The sequence below is a fragment of the Varanus komodoensis genome, unplaced genomic scaffold, assembly GCF_004798865.1.
Source record: "Varanus komodoensis strain SLA01 unplaced genomic scaffold, ASM479886v1 scaffold26, whole genome shotgun sequence".
NCBI lineage: Eukaryota > Metazoa > Chordata > Lepidosauria > Squamata > Varanidae > Varanus > Varanus komodoensis.
The window spans coordinates 3,827,321-3,842,362 of NW_025335684.1; the positions used below are offsets into that span (position 1 = coordinate 3,827,321).

General features: G+C 46.8%; 1 protein-coding gene and 1 long non-coding RNA gene across 2 annotated transcripts in view; one reads left to right on the top strand and one right to left on the bottom strand.

Annotated features, from left to right (window-relative positions):
- The window catches only part of IQCE (IQ motif containing E), a 31,105-nt gene that overhangs the window by 13,516 nt on the left and 2,547 nt on the right, over nt 1-15,042 (bottom strand). Inside the window, exons 2-14 of the mRNA XM_044433742.1 lie at nt 13,554-13,607; nt 13,430-13,472; nt 12,865-13,005; nt 12,332-12,466; nt 11,592-11,662; nt 10,826-10,939; nt 9,466-9,516; nt 8,645-8,715; nt 6,951-7,023; nt 6,354-6,403; nt 3,554-3,705; nt 2,591-2,646; nt 1,925-2,109 (exon numbers count right to left, since the gene is read on the bottom strand). Coding sequence (XP_044289677.1) covers nt 1,925-2,109; nt 2,591-2,646; nt 3,554-3,705; nt 6,354-6,403; nt 6,951-7,023; nt 8,645-8,715; nt 9,466-9,516; nt 10,826-10,939; nt 11,592-11,662; nt 12,332-12,466; nt 12,865-13,005; nt 13,430-13,472; nt 13,554-13,607 — 1,196 coding nt within the window. The remainder of the gene's footprint in view (nt 1-1,924; nt 2,110-2,590; nt 2,647-3,553; nt 3,706-6,353; nt 6,404-6,950; nt 7,024-8,644; nt 8,716-9,465; nt 9,517-10,825; nt 10,940-11,591; nt 11,663-12,331; nt 12,467-12,864; nt 13,006-13,429; nt 13,473-13,553; nt 13,608-15,042) is intronic.
- On the top strand, nt 2,117-5,748 carry LOC123025207. The gene is made up of 2 exons (XR_006415075.1): nt 2,117-2,274; nt 5,550-5,748. It is a non-coding gene; the product is annotated as an uncharacterized LOC123025207 (long non-coding RNA).

Consider the following 15,042-nt stretch of genomic DNA (forward strand, 5'->3'; position numbering starts at 1 on the left):
CCTCAAAGGTGGACAAGGATTTTTGGGGGTGGTAGTTTCACTGCAAGGCTGGTGCCTGTTGCTTTGCAAAGCATATCCGTTTTGGTAAGAAAGCTGCTTGCATGTTTGCATGCATGCATTTCATCTCAAAGCATGAGGTTTATACATAACAGAGCTGGAAAAGGGAAACGAAAAGGATACACACAAGTGTTGGAGCAACCACCCTATGTGGGGGCGGGGAAGTTGAGGGATGTGAGGGAAGGATATAAAATTATGCCCTGCATGGAAAATGAGGACAGGGAGTCAGTTTTCTCCTTGTGTTGTAATACTGGAAACAAAAGGGTCATCTAACAAAGCTGAATAATGGGAGATTTGGGACAGATGAAAGGAAATGCTTCTATACCAAGCATATAGTCAAACGAAGGACTTGACTTTCTCGACAAGGAGTGAGGGCCACCTGCTTGGACAGCCTTATGGATGGTTTATGGAGGAGGCGGCGGCTATCAGTGGTTACTAGTCCTGATGGACTAGAGCTGGTAGGGTGGTTAGTCTTGGACTGGATATCCAGGAGCTCTGGGTTCTAGGCCTGCTCAGCCATGGTGTACTCACTGAGTAACTTTGGGCCTGTCACAGACTCTCAGCCTCACAGGGCTGCCATTGTGAAGATAAAATGGAAAGAATGAGAACCTTGTAAGCAGCTTTGAATTCTTTTTCAGAGGAAGAGGTGGGATATAAATGCTGGGAGGAAGAGGAGGAGGAGGAGGAGATGATGATGTTTGGTATCGGGGGCAGTATGACTTGTTGCTGGGAATCCTGGGTGGAAGGGGCTGAGCCCTCATCCTGTGGATGAGCCTGTGTCCCACCTGGCTTTGTTTCCTCCAGCAGGCCTCTGCTTACGTCCATAACAAAAGCCCCCAGAGCACGGGGAAGCCGTGAGGGTTGTACAATTAATGCTAAGGCATCTGGACCGGATGCATACAGAGAGTCAAGCCATTCTACTGCTTCTCCAAGGGTGCAAAAGATGGATGGCTAAATCCTAAGAATCAGGGGAAATTGAGAGAGATTATAAATATAGGTCAGACACTGAAAGAGTATTTCCAGAGATCTATCTTCAGGTTAGAAAGCCACAGAAACCTCTGGCAGCCTGAAGGAAATGGCACGCTCACAAGAAAGCATGACTGATGTGGCTGAATGTTCCACTAACTAGAATGACTAGCGAATCTTGGACGTGAGCATCGGTAGCACGGACACGTCCCGATGGCAACTGGCAGGGTACTATCACACCGCATGTACTGGAACAAGATTTTCAGCTTGATGATCCTAACAAATGTGTCTCCTTACTCCCCCTCCTGCTTTTGGAATCACTGCAGAGGCACTCCGGTAAGACGAGGAGATATTGTTTCTGGACTGTCACTCCACGGGGCTGTCGGACTCAACGGCTTACCTGCCGAGACAAACAGTGGGTGGCAGATTTCACTATAATAAACAAAGTGCTTGAAAACTGGCAGAAAGCAGTGATGCCGCCTTTATATAAAATCCCTTTCCAACGCAGAGCTGATTGCTTTGCTATCTGTGCTTGAGAAGCCTCAGGCTTTGCTTCTGTGCTTGAAGAACTTGCATCTCTCCTAGAATAACTTCCCTACAGGCACCACGAACTTGGTGCGGTTGTGAAGAGGGCATGAGAACCACCCTGCATGGGCTTAGATATTGGGCAGCAAAACTTGGCTTCTGCACTTATTTGCTATATGGAAAACAGCCTTCCTTGGATTTCTTTTTTAATCCTTTTCATTTTTAGACTTCAGCCAGTAGAAATAGACCAGGGGAAGGGGGAGGATGCAAGGTTTGCAGAGAGTACAAGTTTTCCAGACCATTTCTTCCGTGTTATCCTCCAAGGTCTGCACCAAATGAGAGCTGGAGTGTGTCAGTTGACACCTAGACACTTAACTCTTTAACAGCCAGCTGATTCTGAAGGAGAACCCCTTGGCTTTTCAGCTTCTTCACTAGGCTTTGGAGATGTTCAAAGTCTTTTGGGGGATCAGATTCCTTAGCAACTGGTGTGGGGAGAGTGAGCAAGGGCGACGTGCTGGTCTGGGAAAGCTGCAGCCTGCTGTTCTGCCTCTCGTCCATTTTCTGAAAATGTAAAGGGAAAATGAATGCTGGACACTGGACCGTCCTTTCTTGCATGCTGTCCTATTCAATCTACTTCCGCTGGTCTAGGGGCACAAGAACTCCTGTTTGGGCATGAAAACGCCTGCCTGCATGGATCACAGAAGGTTTAGCCACAGGTGACTACAGGTAAGTGTAAGCCACAGGCCAACATTTTGGCTCTCTGAGTCATTTCTGCGGTTATGAACTAATTGACAGTAGAAGCAGTTTGCAAGTCTATCAAAAACTTTTCATTCAAATGCAAAACCCAGTCCAGCTCATCAATAGAGATTCTGGAGGAAAGTCCTGCCTGGTAAAGTAAAAGCCACTCCCAATTAGCACATAGTATTGTATAAAAATAAGCAAGTTCTTGGTTTGTCTCTCGGAGGTGGACTAATAGACTCAGCTGCTGAAATGGTTTCTGTCCTACCAGCTCTAAAATGGCTCTCGGGTTCCCATCACTCACTTTCTCCACAGCTGAGATCCGCCGAACCAGCCTCTGTCTGCTCCATCCAGCAGAATCTGGGGAAAGTCAGCAAAAGTTTCAAACTGGAATTCAGGCTGTGAGAAACGCAAATCCCTAGAAGGAACGGTCCAAGCCACAGGAATCGGAGAGAGACTATTTATAGAAGTTGGAAGGATAGGTTATCTTGAGACATTTTGACATTCCATCAAGCTGCCACCTATAAGGTGGGGTAACCGAGGGGCATGCCCTGGTCTTATCAACAGGCAGCGATGGCAGCATTTTGACAGCTAGAAGTGCTCTCGTGTAGCACTTCCTTCTTCAGCAGAGGCGAGCGGTTCTGGGGGGAGCTGCTGAGAAGCAAAGTGCCGGCTTGGCCGGAGGCTTAGGGGGCCCACCTGTGTACCTCTCTTGTTCGCTTTCTTTGGTTAATTCTAGGCATGGCCAGCGACAGCCCAGAAAACTGCCTTATACTGCCCCTTGGCGATCCCATCATGTCTGCCTCTTCTGTAGCCCCCACAAAGGTTTCTGCTTCCCTCTGATCCTGTCCTCTCATCTACCTTGCATCAGCCCAGCCCTGAGGAGCCCGTTTCCCAAGGGCTCAAGGCAGCTGTCAAAGTGGAGCCAGGAGCCAGTGGTGAGGAACAGGGCCGAGAGACAAAGCCAAACCAGAACACGTCGGCCAAGAGGATCACAGCTGCTCTGGGAAAGCCCCGGCTCAGAACAGGAAGCCTTCAATAGTCCTTCCTGTCCAGGAGACCCCAGGGGCCAGTGACGGTGAATGGGCCAGCCGAGAGCCTGAGGACACCGATCATGGAAGGTGCTGGCCGCAGCCCTGGTGGTTCATGCCAAGTTCCACCAGAAGATGGGGGAGGTTGTTCGCCCAAGCCGCTGCTCGGAAGCAGAGAGCTCTGCAACCCCTCCCCTTCTTCCATACAGCAAGGTCGAAACTCACACAGAACTTACTTGCTCCTTTACTGGAGGTACGGGAACGGCTCAGCGCTCGGTCTAAATCTACTTTCAGTGCCCAGTTCTCCTCTTGCAGTTCTCTCATATTTCTGGACAACTGCAGGACAGCACCACTGAGAGCCTTCTGCTCTCTGCTCTCTGGAGGAGATCTGTAGGTGGAAACGGGGAAATTATTAAGGCAGATGAAGCTGGAAGCATCCTGTGAAATGTGAGGCCTCGGGGGGTGTCGCTGCAATAACCTTGTGTTCTTCCTGTCTCCTCTGCTGCCATTCGCCTCCTGTTCTGCGGAGCAGGCCCCTGTCCTCTTGAGTGGTGGAAAACACTATGCACATTGATGGTCCTAGACCGCAGGTGCTGCCAGCATCATGCAGTAATACTCACAGCAGACGCCATATTAATGGACTCTTCTTTTTTAATCCACGTGCTCCAACAAAGCGCTGGAGCACAGGCAAGCAAGGGAAGGCTTCACGCCAGGTGAGAAGTGTGCTGTTTACACCAGAAATGTAGAATCCAGGTGTATGCGCCCTCTCGGATGTTGCGTGTGTGCACATCTGAGTCATGCATCAGGGCATGCCCGATCATGTTCTGTGTACCAAAGCCTCCCCCTTCAGGTCCCCAGGTTTGCGTTCCCACCCTGCCCAGCTTCTGCTTGCGTTAGTGGCGCTCAGGGGACAAAATGGCGTCCCTCTCAATCTACCATTCTCCAAAGCTACCTTGAGTTCCACAATCCGTCCACAATTGATGGAAATCCGTCCTCTGACTGCACAGACCTCCCTCTCTCTTCTTCCTTCCGAGCTGCCATCCTTTTCTTCCTCCTCTGTCTCTCTCACCTGATGGTCTACAGTATCTGGTCAGCTTTTAAGAGTTAAAAATCGTTTTCTAGGAATAGGAAGCCCCACTGAAATTCCATTTTGGACTCCCCAAATGCTCCTATTAATGAAATAACCCTATGAACAAAGGGCTGACTTTGTTCTAAGAAAGGAACAGAAAAAGAGCATATTCCAGTCTCCAAGCTATCTCAGTTTTTTTGCTACATCCAAACAGCATTTTTAACATATGCACAGTGTAGTCTCCAAACTAGATGATTTCAATCCGGACGAATTTATAATGTGTATAACCAAGTTAACCGGTGTATTCATTTTGTCCTCTAGCCATGCATGCTACAGGGGGCTGCCTGGAGATAAAACAAAAGTCAGTGCCCAGGTTGAGACAGAGAGAAACTGAGCCACGGTTTACCTGAAACTAGTAAGCAAATTTAGCTGGGGCCAAGTGCAACCCACTAAATGCATCAAAGGTGGGCCAGAAATATTTTTATTTTATTTCTACACCATCCATAGCTGAAGCTCTCTGGGCAGTTTATAACACAATATGACAGCTGCTTTAGGCATTGTGTTGAAACATCAAATGGCACGGATTTGGCAACCTTAATCTTCCCCTTCTGATCACCAAATCAGTGGAATTAACTACTGAAAAGACAAGATACCATAATGCTCTTTCTGCTGTATAATGCTGGAAGTGTTCACCCCAAGTTGTTTTCATATTTATTAGCACAGACGAAAGGGGCAACTTGGATCTTTATGAGCTTTCTTTGCAAGAGTGAAAATTTTTAATGCTATTATATTGTAAGCTGTCCTGAGGCTTTTTTTGTGATTAGGACGGCATATAAATATTTTAAATAAATAAATGTGTCCGTCCCGTTTATCACTATTTGACCAGCCTAGTGGTAGACAGAGAACAGTTGTGTGGGACCTAAAAGGCCCCACCCCCACCTTGGAAATTCTGCATAGTGGCTTCGCATCTTACTGAACTTTGGGTAGATCAGTATTTCTGCAAATTTAAAGGCCTTTCTCCTTTTGTAATCATGAAGACTAGGGTTGAGTGCTTTTTCTTAAACAATAAAAAATTAGATTCTCATTTCCAAATCTATTTCCTTAAGTTAAGCATGCAGAAAACATACAGAAAGAATTTTCTTTTGTTTTGCTTTCTTTTACAGGAAGGTCTACTATTTCTCTGAAGCATTTGCCCAAGAGCCCTAAGTGGCTAGACAACTACACGGAATACCATCACTCTCCAGTCAACCCTTTGGGAAGGCAAGACTAGGGAGTATCTTTTTAAAGACACGTGTTAGAATCTTGTTCCACTGTTTTCGATCATCAGCTTTCAAATTGGTATAAAGTTATGCTGCTGTTTTACAGGAATGTGCCCCTTGATAACAATCCAATGGAGATGTAGTTGCATCTAGATGGCTTAGCCAGAGCTGGAGTAGTTTCACTTGAGCCTTTCATGTCTTTGGAAGTAAGGTGCAATAAAATCAATAGGACTTAAAGGATTGGGAAGGATGCTCTCTTCAGTGCAACTTACAGCTCAAATTTAAAGTAAATCCTATTGATTTTGGTGCACCTGTTTCTATGTAAGTGCTGTTAAGACTGTAGCCTTAATCAACTTAAATTCAATAACTGCTTCTTAACGGTGTTTTAAGTTGGGCACTAGAGTCTTTAAGAAGCCACTGCCTTGCACAGCTTTTAGCATGTGTGCACAGGAATCTAAAACCACAGTTGATGAGATATCTTAGTGGTAAATACCTCTAACCGAAAGGGAAGTGCCCTTTGGATATGATATAGGACACAGAATGTTATACAGTTAAGCAAGTGTGGGGAAAGAAACCCAAAACAACATCCATGCGATGAGAATTTTTTTAAAAGCTTTTCACATTCGGTTACTCCACCACAATTAATGAAGTATAGAAATTAGACAAAAACTTAGACACATGCACACAGCCCCGAGGAAATAAACATACTTTCGATGCACAGTTTTTGATTTTGCCAGCAGTGTTTGGAGTCGCTGAATCTGTAATAGAAAGACAAGACATAAAGATCATAGGGCAAAGAACAGGCTGTGGAGGAAAGATGCGCAGCTGCTTTGGAGGGGAGAACAAGACGGCAACATTTTGATGCCCCAGGGCAAGAGTGTGATGCCAAGAGGCATGAGGATTCCTCGCAGCTCTGCAGAGGGTTCCCGAAAAACAGTGTTATGATTAAAGCTTGCATCACAGTATCTGAACACGCACTTCTAAGATCATGCACTGCTTTACCGGCTCCCCAGTTACTACAGTCCTGAGAAACTCCTACAACAAAGCACTCAGAACAAGGAGGTTTTTAATGGTGATATTTTACATGAGGTGTACAAGACTGATATATCTTGTAAATATAGCTATATTTACTCACAATCCTCTGTGAGAGACCTCGGGTCCAGCTAGCATAAATATTCCAATACAGCGGCCTGTTCTCCAAGAAACAAAACTGAAGGTTGCGCCAGGTTTTCATCTAAAAATGTTGCGTGTTCTCCCATTCTCAACAAGCGGGAGCTTAATATAGGGAGCTTAATATAGACATACCTCCTCATAACAGGTATGCAGGGAAATCCTCATTTCTTCCACATTAGTACTCTTCACATCTGTCTGCAGTTTGCTTTTTAATAATACAAGCACACACAAGAAGTTGTAAGATTGGTAGAACCAAAGAGGCAAAAACTCCCCATAAATGTTTGCTAGCAGCAAGGCCAATTTATACCCCTTTCCTGTATAATACACACAATAATTACCAGCAGTACCAACATCACTGACACTGCTATTAGTTATATTTCTGTACCACCCAATGGCTGAAGCTCTCTGAGCAGCTTACAGTGGAAATTCTATTCCAGCAACGTTCAGAGCTAAAATCTATCCTGAGACGGACGACCCTGCCTGTTGGACTGTCCTCTCCATTTTATTTTCCCTATGTGCCTTCCATTCTCCTGCGAAATGGGAGTGCTGGGCCAGCCACACTGGCTTCCCATGTCCCGAGGAGCCACACTCGGTCACAGTGGGCTTCCTTATCCTCTGCGTGCTGCCAGAAAAGGACGATCAGGAACTGGAAGATCCAGGGTTGGGTGGGATGAGAGAAAAGCCACCATGCCCCTGAACTGGACTGCTTTGACCATCAGCTCCAGTGCAGAATACTTCACAATTTTCTCTCCCTCTATTTATCTGCCCAGCACAAGACAATCCGGAATGCAAGTGCCATGCAAAGTTTGGGACCTGGATCTTCTAAGGACTGCCCCCCCCTCCCCCCCCCCCCCCGCATGAACTCACTGTCATTTCTTTTCATTTCAGGGGTTACATTTCTATATCGCCTAAAGCCCAAGCTCTTTGGCTAGTTTACAAAGATCAAACCCCTTAAAGATACAGGACTGTAACATAATATAAAATTATTTACATGAAATATGCAAAAACGCATAAACGATTTTAGCAGCAACAGCAACATATCCCAGGGCTCATACAAAATTTTATGGCATGATGTTAAATGCCTGGGAGTAGAGGAAGAACTGAACCTGGCACTGAAAGAAGAACCACAGAAACGGGATGGCAAATGCACAGAGCCAGCGCAAGCGAGTCAGGCCTGGGGCTGCATGTTAGCTCCTTGGACCCCTGCTACCAGTGCGGCCACCACGTTTTGCACAAGCTGCAGCTTCTGAGCTGCCTTCAGAGGCAGCCCTGCTTAGATTCAACTGAGCTCATCTAGCATGGGAGTAGCTGAGCTTAGACTACTGAAGCTAGGCTATCCCTGTCCAGGCAGGGACATAGCTGGGTTACACCTGGTAGAAGCCACTCTGTGCCCCTGAGGCTACCTGAGCCTCAGGTGATGAAGATGGCCCAAGCTCCTGGGAGTGCAGCTCCTGGGAGAACAGGTTGTGCGTCCTGCATCAGAGGGGCTGAGCTCCATGTTTATGGCCGAGATACATGCTTAGGCAGGGGCTTCCCAGTGTAAAATTCTTTCCCCTAGACTATCTGCCAGCCCCCTCTGCCTTTTGATGCCACAAGCCAAGATGCTGCTATTTCAATATGCTTTTTGTCTGTGCTAAGAAGTACGATGGCCCAGTTGGACCTTCTGTGGGGATTCGTTCCTGGTTTTCTGAGGCTAATTTTTGTGTCTGTTAACCGGTTAGCTGTACATATTATGCTACTTTAGGACTGATTTATTGTTAGCCACCTTGAGTTTCTGCGAGAATGGAAAAGCAAGGTAAAATATTGCATTACACAGTCCAGCATACTTAATAGTATTGTCTTTCTCCTTGCACTGCTGCTCCAGTCTGAGGATCTTCTGCTTCAATCCACTGATCAACTATCAAGAAGGGAAAAAAACCACAGGGCCTCTCCTGAAACACAAGCTTGTCTAGACTATTACAGATGCACCATTATAAATCAGAAATCCCATCCACCCTCAACTGTGTAATCTACAAACTCACACAAGGCAGCATAAATATTAGTAGGAGACAGATAACTACGTACCTTCTGAGGCACTGAGGTTATCTGGCACTGTTTTACTGAGTACAGCTACCTCCCAGAAAACTTTTAAAATATAATTAATACACCATTTCCCCCCAGTTCCTGCAGACGTTCCTCAGGAATATGTACGAAGTCCACTTCTTTACATTTTTGGCCCCATTCTGTTTATTCGATCTTCAATACACTGTTATGCCAAGGAACTAAGCATTTGTGCAAGCTGTCCTGAGGCTATGCAATGGGACGGCATACAAATACTCTAAATAAATAAGTAAATCACTCTACTGTCCGTCATCAAGAAAGAACTTTATTCTTTCTTGCCCCACTTCTGCTACTTTGTCCATTTTCTCTCACAGGATGGTTATCACTGTTTTAACAGTTCTTAGAAATTCAAGACACTACCATAAATAAGTACCTGGGTTCTGAATATCAGGAGAATTCAGATGGTAGCAAAGTGAAGGAATTTGACATTTTATTCACACTTCCGGGTTGTGTGCTGTGATAGGCAACTTCTGTGCACATATCCAGCATGTGCTGGCCCATCAACAAACATGAAGCTAGGAAGGTGGGGAAGGAAAGCTGCCATTACCATGCTATTATCGTTTTTCTGCTCTGTCCGTACCCAGCCAAACTCAGAGCCCTGCAAGAACAAGGAATGAAGCCCCATTTAGTCACCCAACGCATCAGGCAACCAAGCTCTTTGCACAAGACGGGCCTGGTCAGCAGGCCTCCTTGTGACACTTTTTTCACAACACTTCCAGGCGAGGATGTTGCCGCAATCTTCACAAAAGCCCAGTAAGATAGAAACATAGGAACGGAGCGAGTCAGAAGCGGCCTCCCGGGCCATCTAGTCTGACCCCCGGCATATTCAAGAAGATGCTGTTCAAAGCATGGGTTTTTATTTCCCCATAAGTATACCCTGCCATAGAAACATAGGAACAGAGCGAGGCAGAAGGGGTCTCCCGGGCCATCTAGTCTGACCCCAGGCTCCAGCCAGCTCCGCTCACGACACGCCCACCATGTGCAGGATGGCTCAGGGGTTTTATCTCCAGGCCCAGATGAGGACAGAGAAAGAGAGAGCAGTTTGCCTGAGGCTGCTTTGTGGGAACATGGGAAAATGCTCAGCCCACTTGGGAGGAAATCCTATTGCAAGGATCACGAGCCCCGAACCCAAAGGCTTACACGAATCCTATGCAAGGCTAAAGAGATTGCAAAGGCACGCTTTATCCCCCTGCCCTCTATTTTTTTTTTTAATTCAATGTGCTTTTTTGACTATCTAGCATTAGCATTTTAGAGGGGAAGGGGAGGGGCTGCAGAGGCCCCTCCCTTCCCCATTCAGCAGAATGGCTCCTTCCTTCTCTCTCCTGGGTCCCTTTCCCAATCTTGGAGAACAGCCAGTGTGGCTCCTTCCATGCCAGTTGGGGCGGGGGCTGGGGGCGGGGACAGCGCTCCAGTTCACAGCCTGGAGGTCTGAGTGCTGTCAGAGACACAATCCCCCACACTGTGTGGGCAAGCCGGCATTTTCCAAGTCGCCCTGACCTTGGAACTCCGAGGCCGATTCCCAGAGATATAGCTCGAATGATCAAACCAGACTTCAATAGACAGCAGACAGACTGTACAAGATACAGAAAGAATGACTTGAGAACCCATTAAATCCAGCAGCTTCACATGACTGAATGTTTCTTCTCACTGTAACATTCTTACACAACAAGGAGCACAGCACGTCTGTTACTTCTAGTCAAACATGAATATTTAGAAGACAAAGCACAACTGACTTCCATCTACTGAAAAGGAAAACCAAACTGCTGGCCGAGCAGACCTGAATGCTGCCGCTGTGCAGAGGCAGGCATGGCTGTGGCACCCTGGGCATCGTATACCTTTTTTCCTGCCTCACCTTGCACAGGATCGGGCCTTCACTGTGCTACTAACCCGGGGGCTGTGCAGCTTACCCTGGAGGGATCCAGCAGTTGTTCAATCTGTTTGTCCTTCCGATTATTCTCCTCCTCCAGTCGCCGAAGCTTCGTTTTCATCCGATCTGCTTCACATTTCTGGGCTTGGACTGTCTAAACAGGAGGGAGGGGGGAATATCTTGGGTCCTTTACTTAGTTCCGCTTGCAGCTCCCTGGTAAATAAAGCTCTGTAAGAATCTCTTTTGCATGTGTTGGGTTTTTTTAAAGAAATCCAAGCAAAACCACCAGGCCTCAGGCATCTCCTTTAGAGGTGAGCAAACTAATGAAGAGAAAGAATGAAGTGGTAAGGAAACACAGCTCTGGATTTGCTTCTCCTCCGCCCCTGTGCTTCCCATCCACCATGTCTCTCCAGTTCCCTAGGCCCTGTCCTGGGAAGTCTCCAATGCAACCTGCACAGGAAAATTGGACAAGCTTCACTAAATGATACAAAGCAGGAATGGTAAGAAGTATGGTGGTAGGAAGCAAACAGGAAGAAAAGGGAGGACTGGGGCAGGCCAAACAGGGAAAACATGCCATGGGGATGGAAGGCAGCCACCCTGATTACAGGCACCAAATTCTTCTCTCCTTTAAAAGCTCTCCTTAGCATTCTGGGCTCCTGGATAGATGCTCCCCATGTATTTTCAAACTATCCTCTGCAACTGTGGAAACCAAACTTTTATTTCTCAAAAAAGACAAATAAGATTCTCCAGTAAGTGCCTTCTGCATGCAGCATAAATATACAGATCATGCGAAGGTCTAGCCGTACCTTCTTTAGTTCAATGATCTCATCATACATCTCTTCCTTTTCTTTGTAGTCTGGAGTTCCAGGGATGTAGCCTAGAAAAAACCGTGCCCCCCGCCAACACACATCAGAAGAGTAAATGGCAGCTCTAGCAAACAAGACTACATTCCGATACTCTTTTCTATTACCAAAATGGACAGTGATTTACAGATTCAATTCTACGTTTCTTGACAGGTTTAAAAAGGCCAATTGCCATGCTGGTTGCAGATGACTGGAGATGATGGAGCCCAAGATGGGAGGTTCCAGGTTAGGGAAAACAACACAGTTTCGCCTGATGTTTCTGCAGATGTTGCGACTTCACTGGGACATGTGCCGTGGAAACAGGCTTCCCGTTTCACTACTGCACAGGTGTGGCAAAGGGTTCCTCCATGTCTATTGTAACGCGTTTCATTTACTGAGTTTTAACAGCGCGTACACCATTCATTCTTCCATTCCTTACCTAACATCCATTCCAGCAAGCCGTATGGAGAGAGAGAGAGAGAGCGAGCGCCTTGCTAAAACAACTCTTTTTCTCCTCTTCCCTCCCCACATGTTCTTCCTTGTGTGTTGTGCCTTTTCAGATTAAACCTGCAGATACGCAGTGCTGTGCTTACTTCAGTACATATAAGTAACTCTGGGAGCACTTTTGAATGAGCAGCTGCATAAAAATGCTTCAAGTTAGTCATAAAATTAGTGCAGCTGTGATTTCTTGGTACTCAACTCACCACTGCTGGCGGAACGAGCATGTTTTGGTTTCTTCATACCCAAAGCTTCCTTCAAATATTCCGGTGTGCCGTCAGGGACAGAGGACAACCCAGGACTTAGGTCAAGACCTGACTTTGTCTGACCCAACCAGGTATCTAGGGAGAGAAGTGGGGAACCAAGAGATGACTATATCTCAGTTTGCATTAAACTGTAGAGCCGAAGAACAGCAGTCCAGCCCAGTGGGCAGAGTGTTCAGCCCTGAGCTGTTAAGGCAGCCTGCTAAATCAGAGCAATAAGGCAAGGTAAGCCATGCACTGTCCACTGAGGATCCCCAAGTAAGAATAACCCCCCTCCGGCATTCCATCAGGATGTTATAGCCTACTAGTTCTTCCAGTGCAATCATGTTTATGCATATGCAAGCATGAGCAGACAATGGGATGGTGCATTTCGCATACCACAAGAACAGATCAGGAGGAGTGAAGGTACAAGACCCCAGATTCTTTATCTATGGTGATGCAATTGGTGAAAGACAGATGGTTTCCCATACTGGTACCTTGTCTGAGAGATCCACGCCACAGCTGCCTCGATGCTTTGACCAAGGAAATTTCAAAGTGTTTGTTCTCTGTGCCCTTAAAGGATCTTGGAAATCCAACCCTTGTAGAACGGAGGTACGTGCTAGAGATATATGGAGATTCTAAGACCAAAATACAGGGGAAAAGTCAGCACTACAGGTTTGAAAAGGAATCAAGAAGGCCGCTAGCACTTCCTTTGGGCACAGACATGGGAGATGACTTCACCTCGGAGCCACTCCTGAGCTTGGAGAAAGGAGCAAATTCATCAGAGTCCTGGAGACACAGGGGAACCGATACACAGTTTCTGACTACCGCCTGACATAACAGAGGCTGAACTGCTTCAGCAAGTACCAAAAATCAGTGGCATGGGAATGCTCCTAATTTTCCAGGAGATGCCGTCCCAAAGGGCTCTGGAGAGAGCGCCACATCCCAGCATACTCAGACTCTCCCACCCCTTGCACAGATGCTTATTTCATATCCAGGAATGCTTCAGGGAAGCACGTTTCACCACAAGGCTGTTCCGTTGAAAGGTTTAATCACACTTACTCGGTGATTTTGGAAGCTTGCAAGATGTTTTCTTCCTCGGTTTCTGAAAGAGAAAATTATTTCATATTGAAATTTGCTGGTAAATGGTAGAGATCTTAAAAGAAGCATGGAGGGGTCAACTCACTGCTTCTGCGTCGGATGCGGATGCGGAGGTTACTGTGGAATGACTGTCTTCCCCCTGTGAAAGAAATACGCATGCAGAACTGTGACAGAATGCTATGCGCAATATTTGCATGCACACCCCCGTGTACTGAGCTCAACAGTTGTAGCCCAACGCATCTGGAGAACTGGGGAAGGCCGATCTCTGACTGGCAGCTGCTCTCCAAGGACTTTCCGAGCTCTGCCACTCAAGAACCTTTGACCCAGTGACTGACTCTTGTGCTGCCCAAGTTCCACACTCCTTTTCAGAGGAACTCTTGGGGGTCACATGCCAAGGGGAGTGAGGTCAAAGACAAAGGGAACAGGGCGAGAATGCCAAAATTATCAACATGTTTTAGCTCAAAGCTCTCACTGCAGGGAACGAAGCCTTAGAAGAGGCATCTAAAACTTGTAAAGTGGTGCGGGGGGGGGGGGACTACACAGAAGTAGAGAAACCTCCCAGTGGGAGAAAGGGGGTGCAAAGAGGAGGAGGGGGCATGCCTGTGCCTTGGCTGAGCTGGGGATGGCTGAGTGTGAATTGTGCCACGTGCAAGTTAGTCAGCACACAAGCTAATTTACTCAGGAAACCCAAAAGAACCTGGCCTCACAGCCCATCTGAGATGGCGAGAAGGGGCCACAATCAAAGGGCATCTCAGCTAGGTAAAATATAACTCTCCAGTATGGGACCTGGGGAGCAACTACACCTCAGTGCCTTATAGCTCGATTCCTGCACTGAGCAAGGGGGCTGGACCTGATGGCCAGTGGCCTCTTTCAGATCCATGATTCTGTGAGTGCAGTTTATCAGGAGGTTCACCACAAGATGATCGGTAATGCAGGACAAAGACTCCCTCAACGGTTAGCTGAACAACGAGCTTTGGGTGTGAGTACATTTATTCCTCTGTATGGCAAGCTTTACCATCCTTTCCTGATACTGGCAACAAAGAACAACATTAAGATTTTAATTTCCTTTAAAAACAGTGGTGCATGGATCTATTCCTTGCAAATGTGTCATCTTTAGAAGAAGGGCCCTACAGTTCATTTCCGCAGCTGCCTTCACCATCCCTTATATGCCCCAGCCCTGTCCCTAGATAAGATTTCAAACTCACAGTGCTTAAAAAGACAGAAAGGGGAAGAGGCAGGCTTCTGAAACCTGGGTGGCAGGAAAGGAGGCACCATGAAGAGATAAACCAGTTTTCCAATGGCTCGCTCCAGGGCGGTATGTGGCACTGATGCCATGTCACAGCTTTTAATTTCCTGAAGTCACACTTTTCAGAACGTATTGGCAGATTCCCCCCCCCCCCCCCTTCAGGCATCTGATCTCAGTCTACATCTCCCTACCCAATTCGCCCTGCTATGTTAGTGATCAGACTGTGAGACAAACACAAATGCATCGTTTGAAGGCAAGTGAATGGGCAGTGAAAGGAGAGTGGAATGCACTTAGGACACTCTAGCATACAGCAAATTCCAGATATTCT